At 45.5% G+C, this 23,706-nt stretch overlaps 1 protein-coding gene across 2 annotated transcripts in view; it reads right to left on the reverse strand.

The window, feature by feature from the left end:
• Positions 1 to 23,706, reverse strand: part of adarb2 (adenosine deaminase RNA specific B2 (inactive)) — a 178,197-nt gene that overhangs the window by 19,809 nt on the left and 134,682 nt on the right. For both annotated transcript variants that reach the window (XM_076043147.1, XM_076043149.1), the window contains exons 4-6: positions 13,293 to 13,407; positions 4,660 to 4,828; positions 119 to 270 (exon numbers count right to left, since the gene is read on the reverse strand). In XM_076043147.1, coding sequence (XP_075899262.1) covers positions 119 to 270; positions 4,660 to 4,828; positions 13,293 to 13,407 — 436 coding nt within the window. The remainder of the gene's footprint in view (positions 1 to 118; positions 271 to 4,659; positions 4,829 to 13,292; positions 13,408 to 23,706) is intronic.

A 23,706-nucleotide genomic window follows, 5' to 3' on the forward strand; every position in this document is an offset into this window, starting at 1 on the left:
AGAGAGAGAGAGAGAGAGAGAGAGACAGAGAGTGAGAGAGAGGGAGAGAGAGACAGAGAGACAGAGAGAGAGAGAGACAGAGAGACAGAGCGACAGAGAGAGGGAGGGAGAGCCTTACGATCTGAGGTGATCTCGTAGGGCGAGTTGAGCCGGCCGTCCCCGCACGGCGACGTGCTGATGTACATGTGGAAGTGGACGTTGTCTTTCAACCTGTAGCCGCGCTCGGCGTGCCGCGTGAATATCGACTCCTCCCAGTCCTCCGGCCTTTTGCTTCAGCGAGACGGGGAGGGGGGAGGGGGCGGGGGGGGGGGGGGGGGGGGGGGGGAGGAAGAAAGAGAGAGAGACAAACAACACGGGTCAGAGAGGGAGAGTGATGAGAGAGAAGGCGGTCGTTCATCACGGCGTGGAGGAATAGATTTTTAGCGTTTTTGTTTTTCCCCCGGTGATGGAGCATAGAGGTGCAGGCGGGGGGGTCGGAGGGGGAGGGGGAGGGAGGGAGGGAGGGAGGGGAGATGGACACCGAGGGCCTCCGTCCGCCGGGGCCGCAGTCCATTCCGCCGGCTGTCACACTGGCAGACATTACTCAGGCTGTCCGGCTCCCTTCCAAGGAGGTGTTTAACCTGCGGTGTGTAGCTGCAGCCGGCCGGCCGGTCGGCCACGCAGGCCAATAAAAAGGTCCCGAAAAGCTTTGATTTGTGATTTTTTTTTTTTTTACATTGGTGAAAGATTAATATTATACGGCCCTTAGATACAGCGATAAAAGTGTATGATCGCATCCGCAATCCGTGTTGTTGGGATTACTCCAATAAAAGTAGCGCAATTACTGATTACTCCTTGATAAAGTAATCGAATTACTTAACTACTTTGTTTCATAAGTAATCAATTACTAATTACTTTAGTTAAAAAAAAAAAAAAAAAAAGATAAAGCAACGGTTGCTCAGTGCTTTGGAATGGACTTGATTAAATTGAAAATTTTGCATCGTTACTTGATGGATGTTTTGCCAAAGGAATCCCATTACATTACTCCGTTACTCAAAAAGCAGTATTATGACAGTAGTGGATTAGTTAGTAATGGATTACCCGCCAACACTGATCGCAGTGCAGTAAAAGTCGTTTGGTTTTCCTACCCATTGAAACGGTTCTAATTTGTATGTAAGACTATCCATAGATCAATAAGGCTCTTTGCTCCCAGTTCGCTGCCATCTCGCGCCGGCGTATTTCTAAGGAAGCCTGGTGAGGACAATCCAGCTGCCTGACAGCGTGGTTTTAGGTGTGAACATTGGCGTCCTCAAATAAACCAACGAAGAAGGGGCGGGGGGGTATCCGGGTTTAGGTGCGCAGGCCGCCGTAGTTCACTGGCAAGCTCGGGAGAGGGACGGCGAGTGAAAGAGCGCTGCAGTCTAGAATTCAGCCACTTGATGTCGCCGTTCCCCCCTCACAATCTCCAAATATTCCACACTTGACCTTTGAGTGGAATGGGAGGACATCGCTATCCCACACACTCGGTGGCACTCGAGGGGAACGGCCACTGTGTGTTTTTTTTTAATATTTCAAAATTGATTCTAACCGGGTGACAGTGTGACGTTCAACTGAGTTCTTTTTTGGTTTTGTTTTGTTTTGTTTTTACATGTGCGTGGGCCCTCGGTGTCTACTCCGGTTTCCTCTCTCAGTCACGGTCAGTGTGTGTCTGTGTGTGTGTCTGTGAGTGCGAACGCCTGTGTTTGTCTTTCTACGCGACCCTGCGATAAACTGTCAAACTGTCGAGACTGTAACTTCCTTCCGCCTCGGCTCAATGACAGCTGGGATTGGTTCCCGGCGCCAAGGCGACACTGAAAGGCCACAGAGGAGGAAGGAATCAGAGTCAAAATCCACCTTTGATTCGGCCAAAGTTGGTCACGACCACCTCTTAGGGACTCGATGTTACCATTTAGCTGCAATACCACGAGATGCCACCGGGCTGGGTGGGCTCACACATGAGCGATCTAAATGCGTGAGCCCTTGACGAGACGAGAGGCGAATTCCACCGTGCTTGTTACTCAAACAAGCAAATGTGTTATTTATTATTCATTAACGAATTAGTAGCAGTACAAAGTTAAAAAAAATTGTTAGCTACCACGTTGTATCCAAGGGGTCACTCTAATCTAGAGAGAGCGTGTACAGTTTGAGGGGAAGATTTACGTTCACGAAACCACCAGGTCGGGACGAATAAGAAATACCACAGTGGGACAGTAGGGGGAGTTAGCCTGCCTAACGGTTGTAGTGATGAGATTAAAACTTGTGATAGTGTGTAAAAAAATTGAAGAGGCTGACACGATGACAATACTGTGATCGTATATGTGGTTTTTGTTTTGTCTTGTTTTTTTGAACGTGAGATTTAATTATAAAGAGATTTCAGGCAGAAATCTTGTTTTTATTGTTATTTGTTTTTCCTTCTTTTTTTTTTTTGCAGATGTTGCTTTTGTGTGTGTGTGTGTGTGTGTGTGTGTGTGTGTGTGTGTGTGTGGGCAATTATTAATTCTGCCTCAATTCTATTTTATTGTTTTTAACATGTCAAAAAAATTTATAAAAAAATTCCAAACTGAACTGAATTATTTTGAGTCAGCCTAGCATAGCTCAATAAGGCTAGGCTGACAGCAAATAAAACACGTCTTCCATTTCTCTCTGTACCTACAGCGCACCTATCGGCCCTCCGCTGACTTCCCGCAACTCATTCCCGGGAGATGCGGTGGTTACGTGTTGATGTGAGCCGTGCACGCCGGGAAATGACCTCGCGCGCGTCGACGTCCACCGTGTCCGGCTCGGGTCGGGAAGTTACAGACGCATCGGTTGAACAAGACTGGGGAATAGTTAAGGAGGGACGCACGCAGCTGGAAGCGCTTGGGGGCACTTTGTTGTTGTGAGAACAGAGTCGATGTGGCGAGACAAAGGGGCGAAGGTGTCGCTAGTAGGGGGTGCAGCGGTGAACCGGTTTTACTATTAACCGCGGTTTTAAACGTCGCGGTTAATTTAACCGCAGACGTTCGGCGAAACCGGTTACTTGCGCTCACAACAGTCCGTCAGTTTAAACGTTAGCGCAATTTCCAACCACAGCACCCCGCCCCCCCCCCCAACGAACCGTGGCCTGCCGACACGATGCAGTTCCGTCATGTGGCCCATTGCAAATAAAGTTTGCCGACACCGGTGTTATGTCTATAATAATAATAATAATAATAATCGTAAAACCGTAAAATTGCGTTTTTTTCTCAGACTATAATCGTACACCAAAATGTGAAACCGTTGCACCCCTAGTCGCTAGCTAGGGAGCTAAAAACCTGTGCTTGCCGCGGAACTCTTGGCAGCGCTCGAAATCGCGATCTCTTGATCCGCTTCCATTTGTGTCGTCGCGGAAAACAAAAGAACTGTGCGACTGATTCCAACGATGTTGCGTATCTCTGGATGAGCCAACAAAATAAAATACCTGCAACGTACCACACCAGTGTGTACGCCCATTTGCACAGCAGCCGGCTAAACAAAGTGGGCCACTGGCTTTCATCGCACATAGCGCGGTGGTTGAAAGTATCCATCACGCGGCAGAGCCCCGCACCTTTATATAGCCGCCCCCCCCCCCCGTGTCTCCGACGTCCTTTCACAGTGTAAATATGGAAGTCGTGGCATTTTGCTGGCTCGTTTCATTATGACTTATCTTCCCCATTAACCGCCTCGCTCAGCCGCAGAGTCCCCGTTACCTGCTTGGCGGCATTGTGCTAAGACAAAAAGTCGGGGCTGTGTATGCAAATATGACATTCAAACGCCCCCCCCCCCGGACTTCTGGTCACTAATCTGATGAATGGTGCCGCGCCGCTTCCCTCGGCGCTCGGGAAAACGCCGCGGACGGAGGCGCTCCGGGGTCAAAGGTCGCCGAGGCGGGCTCCTAATCCTGAGGGAAGGCTGTTGGCCGAGACACTCCGGGAGCATTTAGGAGCTTCCATCAAGGATTAGTGGGAGAGCTCGAGCGTGACGTGCGTCGAGCTGTTCAAAAAGTTTTCAATATCCTATAATATTGTTATAACATCAATATTACCTCACACCTTAGATTTGATGTAGCCTGTTTTTGGAGGTTGTGTAACATTCAGGCACTGAATTGACTACTTTGACGGAAAAGCCCCCCCCAAAATAGGTCAAAAATAGCTATTGTCATAGTTATTGTTTGACCACGGCAGATAAAGACATACGGCACGGATTGATCGGCACAATTTATTCCTCAGACGTACATGGGGGCGGAGAGACGGTTCACTGCATTTAGATCCGCCCTGAGAAGAGCACAGAGGGACCATAACCACACCTCACCGGCCCCTTTGCACTGATCGGATATCACACTAGTGCATTGACTTGATGGCTGTGAGAGAAACGGCCACCGCAGAAAACTAACCACCGCAGTCACCTGCTGTCAAAACCCATTGGGCGCCAACCACTTGCGAGACCGAAGCTATTAGAAAACGGCAAAAATCCACGCGGATCCAAATGTGTTCGCAACTTAGCCGGACGATAAACAAGCTAGCGATTTTTGCTTTATCGGTATGCCAGTTTTCTGGATAGCAAACTTAACTGGCTGGACCCAACCGGACCTCTAAAAATAACGGAGGAACTTGGCACATGGAAATCACACACCACCTCACTCACCTCATGAAAAGCTCCAGTTGCGAGTAGAGGAAGCGTAGCAGCGCTCGACGGGCCGTAACCTCGGCGTGACAGTCGTTGACCACTTGGCCCTGGTTGCTCAGGTACTCGCCGTTGATGCACTTGGTGCCCGTGGACAGCGCCACCACTTGGGCCTGTCTGAGGTCCAAATCTGTTGAACAACGGCAGAACAATGGCAGGGACACGATCAACAACACGTTGCGTTTTTGAGGCGCAGAAATCGCTAGCGCCAACACAATTCGCCTGAATTTCCCTGAACGTTCGACAATCCCAGCAAATACATCTTTGTCCGGGCGTCTCCGTCAATGTGGGACTGAATATGGGATCACTTCTGGTTTCAATTTCCCTGTGTTTTAAAATAACAGCTCTTAATTGCTCACTGTGAGACAGAAGCAGACCTCTGTCTGGGAAGCTCACACGTACAGAACAGGATTTTTGGGTAAACCCACAAGTCCCGGGCCAATAAAGTCAATATTATATGACTTTTGTGCAAAGTTATAAATAACTCCTCTTCCGACTGATTTTGGAAAACAAAGCGATAAATTATGAGTTGGACTTCCAGACAAAAAATACAAATTAGTCCAGAAAATTTACTAGAAAAAAAAGTTGCCATACATTTAATTTATTCCAAAACCTTTTTTTTTTGCCAGTTTGTTTTGCTGCTGTATATAAAGCAAAAAAAAAAAGCAAAAAAAAGCAAAAAAAAAATTCAGCACATTCTAAAATTCTAATCAGTTCATTTTCAGGCAATAAGGTCATGCTCAGCCTACCACAACTGATGGCATAAAACGGACTCTAGCCTCAGGTAGCAGTGAATACACATTCTGTACAGGACACGCAGACCTAAAAAATAGCCCTCACACAGTTGAGTGTGACACATGCATGAAATGTTCACTCCGTCCCCCAATCTTAAGCACTGAGTCACAAGTGATAACCGCCAGAAAATGGGAGCTGTTTTTACGTGGGCATAGGCCTCCTCTTGTCATATAGTAGTATGAAAATGCTAATGTTAAAGGCCAAGTATGTAAAATGCATGCAAAAAAAAAAGCATTTGGTTTTCCTGCCCTTAGAACTGTTCTTATATGTATATAAGAAAGAACGTAGAACAAGCGTGCCAGTGAACTACAGTGGCCTGCGCACCCAAACCTGGATACCTCTTCCACCTTCTTCTTTGTCGATTTATTTGGAAGACGCCAATGTTCACCCTAAATACCAAGCGCACTGTCAGGCGGCTGGATTGTCCACACCAGCCTTCCTTAGAAATATGGTGGTGCCAATACGGCAGCCAACTGGCAGCAAGACCCTTATTGATCTATGTGTATTCTTACATACAAATAAGAACAGTTCTATGGGTGGGAAAACAAAATTACTATGATTGTACTGCGATCCGTGTTGGCGGGTACTACTGTAACTAAACTACTTTTTGAGTAATGGAGTAATGTAATGGGATTACTGTGGCAAAACTGGTAATTATATCATAATTACTTTCACCCATTCAACAGGAATGGGTAGAAAAACCAAATTACTTTTATTGTACTGCTTTTATTAATGTATTTATGGGCAGTATGTCAGGCTTTTACCAATATAAACATAATTTAGGCAAAAATGTTAAGACATTTGGACCTTTGATCTCTCCAAGCGTCCGTCAGTGACGCCGCGAGGTGGCGTCAGATCGAAGGCTTTTCTCTCAAGCAGCTTCCATTCTGCCCGGAAGGCAAAATAACAATGTGTTTCATTTGAGAAAAGACGAATTTGTCAGTGACGTCACTGGGCCTGGGTGGACAGCCAGGTTGGGGGTAGCCGGTGACAGACAGACGGACAGACGGACAGACAGACAGACAGACAGACAGACAGAGGGGGGAGTCGAGAGTGGATCAGCAAGTTAGCGCTGTGACATTCCTTCCTCGGCTGCCACAAATCTCTCCCATCGCCTCTGAAAGTCAGGCTTCGCTGGCTTCTGGCAGAGCCGCGGGCGCCGCCGGTGCGGCACATGAGCTTTTATCAGCCGCGGCCCAGATGGCACTGCGGCAGGATAGTCCTGACACCTCCGCTGATGAGGAAGGAGGGCAAGGGGCGAAATTCTTCTTTTTTTTTTTTTTTCTTTTTTTTTTTTAAAAAAGGAGGGAGCGGGCCGTGCGCGGGGCAAAAAGGAGGTATAATAATTCAACTTTCATCTCGAGTTAAAAGCCGTGAAGTAAAGCCGAAATTGACAGATGGGGGTAATTAGTCCTGCTGTGAAATTATTATTATTCCCCCCCTCGTTCCTCTTTTGCCCGCTGCTCCTGAAATTCATGGCTGCCTACAAACACCAGAGGTTGCAATTGCGTTGTTTATTTGCGTTGTCTATTTTTGTTGCCACTGGTTTGCTGTTCAATATTCAGCGATAACAAAAAAGACCCCGACGCGAGCAACATGCTCAGCAGGATTGTAACAGTATCAAAAATAACAGAAAAAGACCAAATAAAGACTTCGATGGCGTCTGTGCGTTACTTCCGGTCTGGTGGTGTTTTTCACAATGCTCCTTCAGCAGCGGAACATCTCGCAAACTGGCTTTTGCATTTTATTTGTTCGACCTCAGTCGCTTTTGCCACTTTGGTTCTGCCATGACAATTAAAAAAAAGTACGATGGACGATGGGCCAACGGTACAGTAGCTGTGTTACCTTTTACTCAGCTGAACACCACTAAAACTTTGGACTTTTCACTCGGCACACAAAGTTGCTGTGACAATGTTGTCACTGCATTTCTACAAAATCAATACCTGTGCATCCCAACTGGTAAACTGGCTTTAGTGACATTAAATCCCTGCGGATGCAGCTGTTTGAGCCCTTTAGCTCATGAACCGACAAACCAAAATTTGTTATTGTTTTATTACGTGACAATTACAAATTAATATCATGTTTCATAGCAACAGGTTAAAAAAACAGTCAATGAGCTCAATGCTGACTTCACTGCAAAATTGCAAAATGTACTACATTGTACATTATAGTAGATTATAGTTTTTACCCTAATGCTAAATGTTAAGAAAAACTATATATATATATGTATGTATTTTTTTTATATATATATATGTATATATATACACACACACACACATGTATATATGTATATATATATATATATATATATATACACACGTATATATATATATATATATTTATACATACATATATATATATATATGTATATATATATATATATATATATATATATATATATATATATATATGTACATACACGTACATATATATACACATATATACATCTCATTCTAATAGTTAATCAAAAAATAATTTTCATTCATTTCATCAAAAAAAAATTAATAAAAACATTTAAGTTCAATGCCACTATTTTTTTTAATGTGTCCTCAAGCCACAATATTTCAATATCTTTCAACATTAGTGCGAAAGCGACCACTTCTCTGGGATAAAGCCAGCGGGGGAAAAAGGTAACAGACTCTTCCAATTTCATTCCGCTGCTTTTCCTCGCCGTTCCACTTTGCAATTGTTTAGATCAATTTTGCAGTGGATAATTTCTGCTGCGCTGCTCACTACCCTGGCATGAAATTGGCAGCGGGGTTGCCTTCAGTTTGCGGGCGGAGAGAAAAAGAAAAAGGCACAAACACGCGCGCGCGCGCGCACAGAAAAACCGAGGACCCCTCCCTCCGGCACCATGTTGATTTTAAACCAGAAATAATCGCATACATACAAAATAAAGGTGGGAGTGGTCCAAAAGAAGGAGGTAGAGTGGAGTCAACAGCCTGAGGGTCTGTTCAAACCCACCAGATACTGGTCATTTGGAGACGTCGCCCCCCCCCCCACCGGATAACAACACTGTCGGGACGCCGCACAATAACGTCCGTGACAAGCTAAATATAGCCACGACACATTGTGGGTGGATTGGATTCCAACAGCCATACAAAAGGAAAAAACACACAGCTTCCCCCACTGCCAGAACACATGCTCAGGTGACATTCACTGAAGACATTATGACTCAAACCAGGAGGGTGGAGGAAGCGTGTTAAGGTTTTTTATTTTTTATTTTTTATATAGAATATACATATAGCAATGAGGGTTAGCTCCCAGTTAGCTGCCATCTTGCACCAACATATTTGTGAGGAAGCCTGGTGTGGACAATTCAGCTACCTCAGAGCGCGTTTGGTATTTAGGGTGAACGCTGGTGTCCTTGAATATACCAACAAAGAAGAAGAACGTGGAAGAAGTGTCGCGTTTTGTGTGCGCAGGCCACTGTAGTTCCCTGGCAAGCTCGGAAAGCGGAGGGAGGGTGAGAGGGAGAGACGCTGCAATAAAATGGAACTGCTTGATGTCGCTGTTTTTTTTAACCCTTACGATTCTCATATATATATGAATATACATCCAGCTATGAGGGTTAGCTCCCAGTTAGCTGCCATCTTGCACCAACATATTTGTAAGGAAGCCTGGTGTGGACAATCCAGCTGCCTCAGAGTGCGCTTGGTATTCAGGGCAATGCTAGCGTCCTCGAATAAACCAACGAAGAAGAAGAAGGTGGATGGGGTGTCATGGTTTGTGTGTGCAGGCCACTGCAGTTCACTGGCAAGCTCGGAAGGGGGAGGGAGAGACGCTGCAATAAAATGTAACTGCTTGATGTCGCTGTTTTAGTTCAAAATTTTATAATCCTTAAACACAACATCCATACTTTCTCAGAAACTGATTTGCGTCGCAAAAATGAATCCCGGATTTTTCCTTTTAAAACATCATCGTCTCTCTAGTTCAGCAACGTTTGGAAACTGATTTCTACACCACTTGGGCACAAACTCCGTTCGCTCTCTTGTTCTCTCGCAACAAGTTGTTGGTCGGAGGATCCCACTGGACGTCAACAGTCGCACTTTGGTTTAATCAGGGGAAATTTTGGGTGAAAGAAAAACCAAGGCACTCGGCCCGAGAGGAGAACGCCGCCTGTCGAATCTTAATGAGCGGCGGCCACTCCGAACATACAAGGGTGTCTTTGTGAGAAACTGCTGAGGCGTTCAAATCTCTCCCTTCCTTTTTTTTTTGGGGGGGGGCATTTCGTCTTCTAGCGAGATGTTTCTATGCCAGATGGGATACGTGGGGGGGGGGAAAAGACAGCAGCAACAAAAAACAAAAACAAAAACAAAATCAAATCCCTATTTGAACATTTAATATGTGGACTTAGAAAGCATGTGTAATAGAATTGGAATGATTTTAGTAACATCTCTCTTGGAGTCCTGGTTGTATTTATCACCCCTCAAAATAAACGACCGCTAAGAGGCTCCGAGAGAGAGAGAGAGCGAGAGAGAGAGAGAGAGAGAGAAGGAAAGAGTTGGGGGGGGGGGGGTCTTTTCTTCTTTTCCACCAATTTCCACATGGACGTCTCTCACTTTTCGTGTCACGGAGGGAATTCAAATTCAACGTTGCAATTTTGCACCGGCGGTTCATTTTACTTTGGCTCGTCTGCCTCGGAGGCGGCTCTGCATTCGACTGTGAACAAGTTAAATAGTTCCGGGTGGGGTAGGGGTGGGACTACGCTGTCTGCCTGCGATTCAAAGACAGAACCTGATTAATATTCTCGTGCCCAAAAAGCTAAGGCGCTACAAGAAAGAGAGAGAGAGGGGGGTGGGGGTGGGGGGCAGATAGTGGTGGTGGGGAGTTGTGTGTGTGTGAGTGTGTGCCTGGGTAGTGTAAAGACTCCGGCCATCCGCCGCCGCCACCCCCGATGCCTCGCTGTGGCACACTTGGCAGCCGTGCATCTGGATCTCTGAAGATAGCGTAATGCTATTAATAAACAAACAGAGGCAATTACTGGCAGGCGGAGTGGCGGCGGTGGGGGGCGGGGGGAGGGGGGGGGGGTTGGATTAGGCCGCGGATGAGCGCCGGTCTCACTGAAGTCTAAAGCGATGAGCCGCGGCACTCCAGACACAGCAGAGATATCAATCCCTCCTCGCTGACCTCCTGCATCCTGCCAGCCGGCTGCAGCCTCCCTGGGAGATAACACTCGTGTGTATGTGTGTGTGTTGGGGGGGGGGAGTGGTGGTGGTGGTGGGGGTGGTGAGCACGTATGGCGGAGTTTTCAACATGTGCACAGCCGCACATATGGCTATTTTTGAATCGAACCTGATTGGATGCTGATTTTACTGCGTTAAGAATGTATTTTTACTTTTACTTATTTTACATGTATTTTTGGGGTCCTACGTAAGTATATGATGTAAGATGGTGAAAAGAGTATGAGTCATGATTCATATATATGTATGTGTGTGTGTATATATATATATATATATATATATATATATATATATATATATATATATACATATATATATATATATATGTATATATATATATGTATATATACGTATATATATATGTATATATACGTATGTATATATATGTATATACATATATATATATATATATATATATATATATATATATATATATATATATATACATACATATATATATACACACACACATATATATATACACACACGCATATATATATATATACATGTATTGTATAATTACAGTTTTTTTTTTTATCAATCTTTTTATCATTTATCATGAGGGAGCATTCCTGGGAGAATGCGTGGGAGCAACTGTAACCTTACTTCACAAACATTCTTTTTTTGCCCCTCCGCAAGCATTTTGAAGCAACCGCGTAAGAAGTTGGGCAAAGTCGGGGAAAAAAAACAAACAAACACAAACAAACAAATGAAAAAAAGAAAAGAAAAAAAAAAAAAAAGACACCTTGTCGAGTCGCACAGAGCTAAGCAGTTCCCAAGCTACTTCCACGCTCCGGGTTATGGGCTGTTTTGCAAAGTGTATCAGCATAGTGTGAAGTGAAAGCGCATTACGTACATGCAAATACTGCCCACAGTATAAAGCCTGTGTAAAAAAAACAAAAAAAACAAGACAACAACACGAGACTTGCACCCACTCTCTAATAATAAAATTTGCATAAAAATGAAAAAAAAAAGAGGATGAAACAGATTGTATAGGTTCCTTAATGGTTAAAGTCTACTACTGGACTAAGTGTGACAAACAACTTCCAGGCATTAACCAAACTAAACTTTGAACTACATTAAAGGACCAGTGAGCAATATTTGGCTTGATTTGTGATTTTTTTATATTGGTTAAATCTTAACATACTACCCATACTACATTAACATTAAAATACTACCCATACTACATTAATAAAAGTCTATACTCACAGTACAATAAAAGTCATTCGGTTTTCCAGTTAGCCGTCATCTTGCACCACCATATTTCTAAGGAAGCCTGGTGTGGACAATCCAGCTGCCAAACCACACTTTTTGTAATTAGGGTGTAACGCTCGTGTCCTCAAATAAACCAGTGAAGAAGAAGGTGGGAAAGGTATCCAGATTTGGGTGTGCAGGCCACCGTAGTTTACTGGCAAAGCTCAGGAGGGCGAGGGAAGGTGACAGACGCGTGTATGTAACCACTTGATGTCGCCGTTTCTTCTTCAAAATCTCCAAATATTACACACTGGACCTTTAAACACCTGCATAGGGTTAGGCTAGCAAAAACAGCATGTCAACACTGGCATAGTTGCTTGGATGCGAAAATAAGTTGCGACATGCTGACTAATGATTGACAAGTGAACGGAAACCCGTAGCAAAAGCATTTTAAGATACTTGACTGGAATTATTATAAAAAATAATCAAATACATTGGTTATACAAAAGCCGACCGCCAGGGGGCGATCACGATAACCTAGCCTTCCTCTTGGAAGAGCTGCTAAGACGGCCAATCCTTGCACACCGTTAGCAGCAAAAAAATGCAGGAAAAAGTTCATAGTTTAGGCCTGCGGCCATAAATCGACGGGACGACGGCCAACCGAGTCAGCCGCTCTTCAGCGATGACATCACATTCCCATTACCTGGACGACATTCCATCAATAGTAGATGAATTCTTTTTAGCGTCATGCCAGGCCAGTGTGGAGTTTACACTCGCGTCGGTGCACCATTAGGAATATATGATGACGGTTGTGTGTACTGTATGAATGTGTGTGTGTGTGTGTGTGTGTGTGTGTGTGTGCGCGTTCAGGTGACTTTGCCACAGGAATGCTACCAACACATGAATACAGCATAAATAAAAAATGCACGGTAATAACTTGTCCTAGTCTTGGACACTCACACTTCCTCCTCTCGTACCCCCGCCCCCTTTTTCAGATTAACTTCTATGGCAGCGATCTAGTTACGACTTTCCAAACCGGCATCAGGAATTCCGTCGGAACGTCCAGCCGAGCACGCCGTGTCCGGTGCGGGAAAAGACTGACACTCGGAGCGCCGCGTGGCATTCTCCTCGGAGACTCCGGGGATGGTCAATTATTCATCGGAGGAAAGGTACACTCTCCTGGCAAGTTGCGGCGCAGAGCCCGAGCCCTCGATCTCCTCCTCCGCTCTCAGTGTATCAGTGCCCTCATTCCCTCTCTCTCTCTTTCTACAAGCCCTTCCCATTTCCTGTCGGCTCTCTGTCCATCAGCGGCTGCCTCGCTCACAACTTCTACATTGCGCCACTTCAATAATTCAAAGTGATATACATATATATATATATATATATATATATATATATGAAAGTCAATGAAATTTGCCATACCTCGGGTCATTACGATGCCTGCCAGGGATTTGTGTCGAGCGTGCACAGGAGCGCAGCCACCCACCAGCGACCGGTACTTCTCCCGCACCAAGTGGAATATTGAATCAGCGAAGACCTGAAAAACACAATCGCCACCCCCCCCAACCCTTAATTTTGACTGGACACAATCTGCAGGGACTGTGCGAACCGGCTTCATTTCGCTGCATAACATTTCACCTCCCTAATCTAATTGAGGCAGGTACAGTCAGGTTCGGTAGGGAGATTATTGACCGGTTTAGCAGCAGTTTTATATTGGAGACAGTCACATTTCATTGTTAATCACCGAGTTGATGTTTTGTGCATAGACAGCCTCTTTTAGGGCTGTCAATCCCCAGATTTTCTACTGATATAACCAGATGGACAGTATGTATGAACTATATATGTATATTAATATATATGTATATATCTGAGTGTGTTAAATCTGAAATATTAATATGAAATATTAATTATGAATGCATATTAGTGCTTTCATGATACTGGATATCAGACTTCGATACGATATTTGGAAAAGTATTGATTTTCGTATATTGAAAATTGATTTTCGTATTGATATCGAAAAAATATCGATATGTTTGACAACACTAATGCACATTATCAACACCAAAACATGACATACGTACGCAGATGATTCTAAACGATTCTACACTCTAAATAATGAAAAGAGACTGTACATTATTTGCGTACTCAAAATGGTCCAACAATTGAGTGTAATGGTGAACGTTCACACACAATCAACAAAAACCACTGGCTTAAGATGTTGTGTCCTAGCTAGGGCAGTCCCGATCCGATATTGATATCGGATATCGGTCCGATATCAGCCAAAAAAGGAATATCGGATTATATCGGACGTCTTCTTAAGTCTCCGATATTAACACTCCGATAGAAAGCAGTCCATTCTACTCCGGCGGAAAAATAATCTCCACATCATGCTCAGACTGCAGAAAGTGGAGATGGAGGAGTCGGGGTCATCACGAGTTTAGTTAACTGACAATATTGTTTTGTTGTTTTTTTGTTCCTGCTCTCAGTTGCTTTCAGAATATACGAGCAGTAAACTTGTTAATTTGTTTTGAATCACTTGATGCTGCCTTCTTTTTTTTAACACTCCACACTACAGAATAAATAATGAAAGTATGTTTCATTTGTAGCATGCTGATATCGGATTGATATCGGTATCGGCCGATATTCAAGGTTGAAATATCGGTATCGTTTCGGAAGTGAAAATATAAGTATCGGGACAGTCCTAGTCCTAACCAATGTTAGTAGCTGATAGCCCTGTAAACCCTTACGCCTGGTTCACGCCGGACGCGGAAGCCTGCAAAAATCTCCCATTCAGACAACTCCCTCTGCTTCTCCAACTTCCGAGACACAATTTTACATCGTCCATGTTGACTTCGCCGCAACAACTCCACTCTGCCTCTTCTCTGTCGCTCTTTCCCTGTTTGTTTGTGACACCCAAAACCCCACCCCCGCCCCGTAGCCAGCCCACTCCATTGCTCACTTTCGCGTGTGAGAGTTGGCTTGATGGCTTGTATCCTCCTAGCTGAGGCTCAAATTTTACATTTTGAAAAGTGATCCATTGCAAAATGTTATGGACAAAACTCCCAATGTAAAAATTAGGGTATTAGACCCCAAATAAGGCCCTCATTTATCAATAAGAATGGAATGTGTGTACCTAAAGCATCCCGATGTGAGAAGGAGCAGGCGCTACTGTACAGTAGTTTAGCCTAATTCTCATCGACGCTTTACACAATCCAGGTAGTTAACAAGAGAAAGAAATGAAAGACGCAAGCAAACATCAAACTGGGGAAGAAGAAGTTAAGATTGGGACCGGGCCTGCTGGTAAGTGGGACTGTCCTGTGTTGCTCGGCTAAAACAAAGGCAATTCAGCCATTCGGGGCAGAGCAGAATGTGATGCTAATTGCCCTCAACTTTGCTTTTGCGCTTCAAAACACTGTCGGCCTCGAAAGCTAAAACTACTCAATTCAAAATGTCTCCCTCTCTCTCTCTCTCTCTCTCTATGTCTCAATGTGTCTCTTGTCAAACAACATCTCAACGCTTTGGTCTTCAACAGTACCTGCTGCAACATTACCGTCTGCCCAGGGACAGATATACTGTAATCACTACATAATATACATATATCTATATAAAAACTAAACAAAAAAAAAAAACATGTATTTAAATGTACTAATGAAAGTGTGTGATTTGGGACATGGCGTGCATTAAAAGTATTTATTTTCACCTCAAGCTGAAATAAAAAGTGATTTTCTGCATTGCCAAGTGAACGCTCAAAAAGTTCTCCAACACTCGGCTCTAATCGCAAAGCCGTGTCATCAAACTTGCTTTTGCTTTTGCTTTTTGCCGTTTTGCTCTCCTCCTCCCGCACAGGGCAGCGACCAAAGTTTCCAAACTAGAAAAACTTTCCGGTTCCGGTCGCTGGCTCTGTTGAAAATCTGCCCCTTTTTTCATGAAAGCGTGACTGGCAGATGGCAACAGAATGCGCACGACGGACAGATAGAGCGGCGGAGTGGCTGGGAGGACACGGGCAGATGCCACACTGATGGGCACATGGGGTGAAGGAGGAGGAGGAGAGCGATTAGGGGTGACAAAAGGCAGTGAGAGGGACGGAGCGATTGAATTAGAGAGCATATTGCACATTATAGCCCTCTCTGTGTTCTCGCGGCGGGAAGTGGCGATTGCGGTGTTCGCAGCTTGCAGTGTGGTGTGGTGTGTGTGTGCGTGTGGCAGAGTGTCCATATGCTTCTGCGCACTCACACATTTTTCTACCCTCCCCCGTTCGCGCCGGGGCGAAATCAATGCAGGGACCAGCGAGATGCCGCGAGTCGTGAATCACTTTTTCGGCGTCGGAGGCTCTGAAAGTCTGAGCTGCGTGTCCGAACGCGTGCGCGAAGAGGGACTCAAAAAACTGTAGGCAAAAAAACAAACAAACAAAAAAACATAGTTGCTCCCAAACTTAACCTCGAAACTCGAAAAAACATGTTCGCACTGCAAAGGACTGGTTATTTTTGACATGGAGCTAAACGTTTACGTTAGCTTCATGTTTACATTGGAGCTAACGTTGTTTACGCTAACGGTGTGAAATCTAGCAGTCACAACAAATTTCTTTTTTACGTTTTTTGCGTCTGACAAGTGATGCTTCTCTTCGACAGTTGTAGCAATAAATGGTCCCAAATATCGCAAAATTCTCTTGACCAATGATTTTTATTTTGGTAAAAGCTAAATATTCATAAAAGTGTATACTTGCAGTCAAATAAAAGTATGCTGGTTTTCCTCGCTTCGAATGGTTCTTATTTAAATATAAGAGTATACATATAGCAAGGTTCTTGCTCCCAGTTAGCTGCCATCTTGCACCACCATATTTCTACGGAAGCCTGTTGTGGACAATCCAGCTGCCTGACAGCGGTTTTGGAATTTAGTGTGCACGCTGGCATCCTCAAATAACCCAACAAAGAAGAAGAAGGTGGACGAGACATCCGGGTTTGGGGAGCGCAGGCCATTGCAGCTCACCGGCAAGTTCGGGAGGGGGAGGGATGGTGAACGAATGAACGCTGCAATTTAAAATCTGACCACTAGGAGGCTGAATTTTTTGGATCACTGGCACGCCAACTAAAACGCAGAGTATGGAAAATTACAACATTTGCCTTTTTTCATTTTAAAAATGTGGGCGCGACATCACCACATGAGAGCCACTAGCCTGGTTTTGTAAGGCCTGTACACCTCAAACTAGAGTTTTTTTTCTTTTGATTAAAAAAAAAATGTTCATTGTATCTGGAAATGACCATAATTGGGCCCTTTTAATGGGTCTGCTAAAAAAAAAAATCATGCACTGTTCAGAAGGTGAGACAAAAAACAACTGCAGGAGACTTTCCTGGCAAAAACTGCAGACTGTCCAGCTCCTCTGGCAGTAGGACAGGAGGTACAAAGGAGTGAGGTGGGTTTGGGGGGGCGGGGGGGCGTCATGGGGGTGCAGAGAGATACAAACGGCCTTGTTCTTTTCTTTCTTTTTTTTTTTTTTTTTTACCTGAAAGTGACATCCAATTAATTCTAACAGAGTTCTGCCCCAGCTTGGCAGCATCAGCTCGGGGTCGGTCACGCTCTGAACCGGGAGTCAAGTCTTCCATCCCCCCCCCCCCCCGCGAAAGGCCTTTTCATTGATGACGCCGCCGAGGTGAGAGAGAGGAGGCGGCAGCGCAGGAAGCGCCAGAGGAGCAAGAGGTGGGATGGAGGCTGGCACGGGGCCTAGCCTGTAGCCCCTCCCCCGCCCTCCATCCTCCCTCAGTGCTGCCTCCTCCTCCTCCTCCTCCTCCTCCTCTGCATTGTCCCCCTGGTTTGATGGAGGGCAGCTGATGCGCCAGGTTACCCGGGAGTCGAGTGTGAGTCATGGCCTATAATTTCCTCCATCCCCGCGAGCCTCCCAGTTGGGGTGCGGGGGCGGGGGAGGGAGGCAACACCATCTGAATCGGCCGGCACTAAATGAAAAAACAAAAAACAAAAAAAAAACACCACCACCAACAACAACAACAACAAAGAAAACCCAGGCCATAATTTACAGCTGCGGCTCAACAAATAAACCCAGACTGTGCCCTCATCTTCTCGCTTCTCGTAAAACTGATATTTAAACGGGTTTGTCCTTAGCGGGCACTTCCTTAAAAACAGCCCGCCGCCGTGTGCCGTCACGGACGGCGGGGTGGGAGTGGGGGTGGGAACGCAGTGTGGCATTAATGCGGCGGGGAAATGGGGCCGACGGCGTCCGTTTGCGGCAACGTGAAATTCTCCCCTCAAGCTGGAGATTCTGAACCGTTTCTCAGGTGGAACCTGCTCGGACCGGACCGTCGTGCCCTAGCCCTGACCCTCCCGTGTCCCCTCGTCTTTACGGTGTCAGTTCTGTCCGTTTCACTTTGAATTTGCCTCCTCAGGACGGGCAGGGAAAAACATAGAGCGGCACTTATTTAGTTACCGCCACGAAGGCGACCAATTAGTTCCGATAGCCCCCCCGAAGAGCCTCGACGAAGGGGGCAGGACGTTTATAGTAATGTCCCACTGACCTGGAACAATGACATTCGATGCCTATCTCACTACTTCTATCTCCACTGAGCTCCATGAGCGCCCCCTGGAGTCCGGTCCGCTCCAGGGTTTTTTTTTCCCCCCACAGGTGAGTTTTCCCTGGCCGCCGTCGTGCCTTGCTTGCTTTGGACGGGGTTCAGTTGGTTTTGAGACACCTCTGGTTGTGATTTAGCGCCGTTGATTGAAGTTCATTGACATCAGGTCCACAGGTGGTTGCGTGCTAATACGCTAATACAACCAAAAAAAAAAACGGCAACTCGAAGCGCGACTTTCCCACCCTGATTAAGTATCGAAAAAGTACAGAAGTGATCTCGCCCGTCGTCAAGCTGACTTGTCGGTGACGTGCGAGGCAGACAAGGCAGCCCTTTGTTGCGCTATTAGCTCTAATTTAGCATTGTGGGCGACGCGCGCATTCTTCTCTTTGGCTCTTCAGCGTCCACTCAAAGCCATTAGGTGCATTACCACAATGCCTCATTAACGCGGCCCACGATGTCGAGCGAGTGTTTTGAATAAGACCAAAAATAATTGCGGAGCGAGGGATACAATGATGTGTTGAGACTTAATTTAGAGCCAAACGGAGAGCAGAGCAGCAACGGCGGCGGGCAGGCGAGCAAAAAAAATGGAAAATGGAACTGCGTCTTTGAATGAAAGCTTAAAGCCCGATGCTAACCATCTTCCTTTGAAAAGCAAACTAAAAGAAAGATCTGACACCATTTCAAGAAACAGGGGTCGGCTCATCGCGGACCGTTTGGTCCGAATTATTGTTCCGACTGAATTGATGTTAGTCAACAATTTTTTTTTTTTATTTGTCTGGACACCTGACACAAGAATTCAAGTAATATGAGTAATATGACGTATGAATGTCTGAAGGTTCTCAGTCATTCGGGTAAACGTAGCATTTAAATGTCAAGTTACGTCAACTGGACCGCTTTAGGTATGTTGATGATGTTTTTATCTCTCATTTGAAAAAGTTCTTCTGTTCGGGAAAAAAACAAAACAAAACAAAAAAAAAACTGCAATTGAAATGAGACATTTAAATTGCCCAGCACCACAAACCTATACAGACACGATTGTTTCAAACAAGAGCAGCAGAAGCAGTATTGAGCTAGCTGATCTTTGGATCCACTGGAACACGTACAGATAGGGATTCAAGCTAATTTACCAGTGGCATGTACCGACACTTTTTGGTGTCGGTAGCGCTAGGTAGAACGGCGGCAGGCTAACAACACTGCACATATTGTCTAGAATTAGAACCCCCAAATCCTCTTGTTTAACCCCGCAGCTACTCTTTCGTAGAGGTTACTCTAAACACCCGGCCTACTTTGCTTAACCTCCCCTCCGGTTACCGCCCGTCCGTCAAAAACCTTCTCTCCGTGCCTCCCGCCCCGCTGTTAGCCTGTGGAGACGGGTCAGCGTCCATCTCCAAGGTAATGTGGAATGTCACCAACAATCCTCCTGCCGCCTTCCCGTCTGCCGTCAGGAATTGTGCCAGCAACACAAAATGTCAACGGGGAGAATTTCCCTCCGCTGCTGCCTGACCTAGAAGTGTGCGCACGCTGTGAGCAGTAATGATGTGTGCACGTGTGTGTGTGTGTGTGTTGCCAGGAATCAAAATGTAAAATGACTGTATGTCCTTTTTTCGGTTAGCATCGAGGCCCCCAGAGGTACACAACAGTTAGAGTGGTGTGTGATTACAGCCGAACCCATGACGCTCTTTGTATTAATTAAAGGTCCAGTGTGTCATATTTGGCTTGATTTATGATTCTTATTTTGTAAAACCTTAATATACCGTCTATAAATACATGAATAAAAGTGTATTATTGCAGTAAAATAAAAGTTATTTGGTTTTTCTACGGTTCTCTTACATAAGTGTGTGTATAGATGTATCCATCTCTCTCCCTCCCTCTATATGTATATACATATATACCATCTTGCACCATCATATTTCTAAGGAAGCCTGGTGTGGACAATTCAGCTGCCTGACAATTTTATATCTATGATGACTGCTCGCGTCTTCAAATAAACCAACAATGAAGAAGGTGGACAAGTTATCCAGGTTTGGGTGCGCAGGCCACTGTAGCTCACTGGCAAGCTTAGGTGGGGGAGGTAGAGTAAAAGACGCTGCAATCTAAAACGCAACCACTTGATGTTGATGTTTCTTCTTCAAAGTCTCCAAATGTTACACACCGGACCTTTAATTCACCGGGAATTGAAAAAATAAAGCTAAACAAAAAATAACAACAACAACAACAAATACGTGCTTCATTTGTCTGTCTATCTTACTCTATAAATATTTTATTTCGTTATTTCTTCTTAATTCATATATTTTTTTCTTCTCTTTGCACTGCATATACAGCTGTAATTGTGAAAATGTACCCAGTGGGATAAGTGCAGGCACTCCGTTCTACTCTATAAAGGCATTCTAAACCAAAGCACAAGAGGGCCGCCGATGTTGATTGCATGGCTCGACGGGCGTCACAACACATGCATTGGCAGCCAGTGGTGCACGTGCGCTTGATTTCAGCCCACCCTTAGGAAAACACAGACACACACACACACACACACACGCACGCACGCACACTTCAACCTGCCGCCCTCAACACCTTATCACCCGCCTGCAGAACAGCCCAGGCAGCATTAGGGGAAAAAAAATATTTAAAAAAATAAAAACGGGGCCACGTCTGTTCCTTTATAGAGGTATTTAACTATTAATTCTCGACAATTTTTAATAGTGTCTGCCCTCTGCCGAGACACCTCAACCCCACGACCGTGCCACCGCAAGCCCACCCTTTCCCCTCGCCTGCCGCCAAGCATGAGCCTTTTGTAAAGTGGATATCTATTCATTGGCTGGAAAATGTCTCCCCGTGACACACTGTTGCTTTTGTCTCTCGTCCCATCCGTCCAAAAGAATCACAGTGTCACGAAGTGCGGCAGAGAAGAGGTTCTGCGTGGCATTTGCCAGACATTTGGCGAGGCCTGAAACTGCGCCGGGGAACAGGATCCAGTGAGTGAAAACCTCGTAAAAAGCAAATTAAAAAAAAAAAAGTGTCGCACCCGAGGAGCGCGCCGGAGAACGCAGTGTTGTCGAGGCCTGAGGGCACGACGTGTTCAGTCGGAGATCCGTGTGAGGGGGCGGGGGGGGCGGGCGAGGGGAGCAGACGTCAATGGCAGATCACTGAGATTACCGTTCCGCTTGCGAATGCGATGAGCTTGTTAACGGGGCAATGAGTGATTTTTCACCGCTAGAGAGCGCAGCTGAGCACGGCGTGTAAATCAAAAGAAAGAGCTCTGCGCTCCTCTCATTTTCATCGCTCCGCCCCCGCCCCCCCAGTCTCGGACCCAGAGCGACGAACACCCACTTCGTGAGCGAGAAAGTAGTGTGTCAGAATGTAAGAGGTATACAATGCTGCAAGCGTGTGAGTGTCAAGTGGATGATTGGATAGGCTAATTTTAGCTGAAATTACACTGACTTTGGACGGTCGCCCAAATCCGTTATCATGCTGCGTTTCCGAGGCAACCACGGTCACACGTGAGACTTGTTATTTTGTTTTAATGATATAAAGCTAGCTAAAATAGAACAAAATGAAATCAGTTCGCCTTGTTAGCTGTGTCTGATGCAGGTCCTTTGCGTCAGCAGAGAGGACATGTCTCTTGGAAACACAACATGGCGACAGAAGTTCTTGTGGTCCGGATCAAGGGTTATATCCAGCATAGTTTCAGCTAACGTTAGCATGGCTAGCGCGTTCACTTGACATTCCCAGCCTTTACTTAGAGCGTGTTTCATGCAATTTGCGACGTGTTTTCTCGCTGGTGGGCATTGGCGTGCATTTGCAATCAGGAGTGTGTAATCGAGAGGATTCAAAGGGCTAGAAATAACGTAGCAATTTTTTTTTTTATCACCTAATATCTGACAGATGAAAATCGCGTGTAGCCCCGACCAGGGCGTCTTCATAGAGCGAAGACATACGAATCACAATACTTTTCGCATACTATTCTTTTCTGTTGCCCATGGCCTGGCGCACACCCTCGAGCGTTTCCTTTGTTTGCGTAAATGCAAGGGTGCAACCTTTTCATTTAAAGGCCCAATGTGTAAATTCTGACCTGATTTATGATTTTTATATTGGTAAAAGCTTAATACACTATCCATATAGGCATTAATTAAAAAGTGTATTATCACGATACAATAAAAGTAATTTGTTTTTTCTACTCATAGAACGGTTCTTATTTATACATGATAATATCCATAGATCTTGCATTTCTAAGGAAGCCTGGTGTGGACAATCCAGCTGCCTGACAGCGTGTTTTGTATTTAGGGTGAACGCTGGCGTCCTTAAAGAAACCAACGAAGAAGAAGAGGGCGACGAGATAATCCGGATTTGCGTGTGCAGGCCACCGTAGTTCGCTGGCAAGCTTGGGAGAGGGAGGATGAGCAACAGCGTGCTACAATAGAAAAATGTAAACACTTGATGCCGCTGTTTCCTATCAAAATACCAAAATACTACGCACTGGACCTTTAGGCAGCTCCCTGAACTCAGTCGCAGATTCTGTCGAGTCACACGGCGACAACAGAGAGCAGCAGAGAGCCGCCGTACCGTGTACACACTTTGCGTACGACTACATCCAACCTTTTTTCTGCGCGGCGGCCAGATGGGCCTGCAGGCTGTGCAACAGATTTCTCCGAGTGTGTGCATGTCAGACTTTTTTGCCTGAACAGCGGGGCCTTGCCAGTCAGATCAGACAGCCAGGCTGCGCCATGAAGACGCGGTCCCCCATAATGGGACTTTTTTTTTTTTTTTTTTTTTTTCCTCCATGTTCAAAAACAAAAGGCTCAATGTCGGTGCCTGGGAACAAAGGCTCGCGAAGGAGCGCGGGACTGAGGCAGGGAAAGCGACAGCGATCGTGCAATTGATCTGCCTTTTGCAGAAACTCGCCCAGCCTTCGTCCCCCTCACTGAGGGCGAGGAGGAGGGGACCAGATAGGATGCCTCACTGCAGGCCTCCAACAGCAAAGAAGAGCTCAAACAGAGTTTCCTCATTAGGGCCGGAAAAAGGTGGAATCTGGGGATGGGAGCCCCGGCGCATGTGGTAAGGATCAGAGACGGAGGACCAAAAAACAAGCGCAGGACTTGAGTGGCGATGGGTATTGCTTCTTTCCGTGTCTCCACTTAAGGCTAAAATCAATCCCTGTGGCTCGGTTATTCAAATCCAAACTGTGCTGCGACCTGTGTGTCCAACCATTCGACATATTGAAAAGAGATACAAATAGATGTTGGAATTACTGCGATACACATTTA

This window comes from Nelusetta ayraudi, unplaced genomic scaffold (genome assembly GCF_046127955.1).
Source record: "Nelusetta ayraudi isolate G7.1 ecotype Tasmania unplaced genomic scaffold, CSIRO-AGI_Nayr_v1 ptg000073l, whole genome shotgun sequence".
Classification (NCBI taxonomy): Eukaryota; Metazoa; Chordata; class Actinopteri; order Tetraodontiformes; family Monacanthidae; genus Nelusetta; species Nelusetta ayraudi.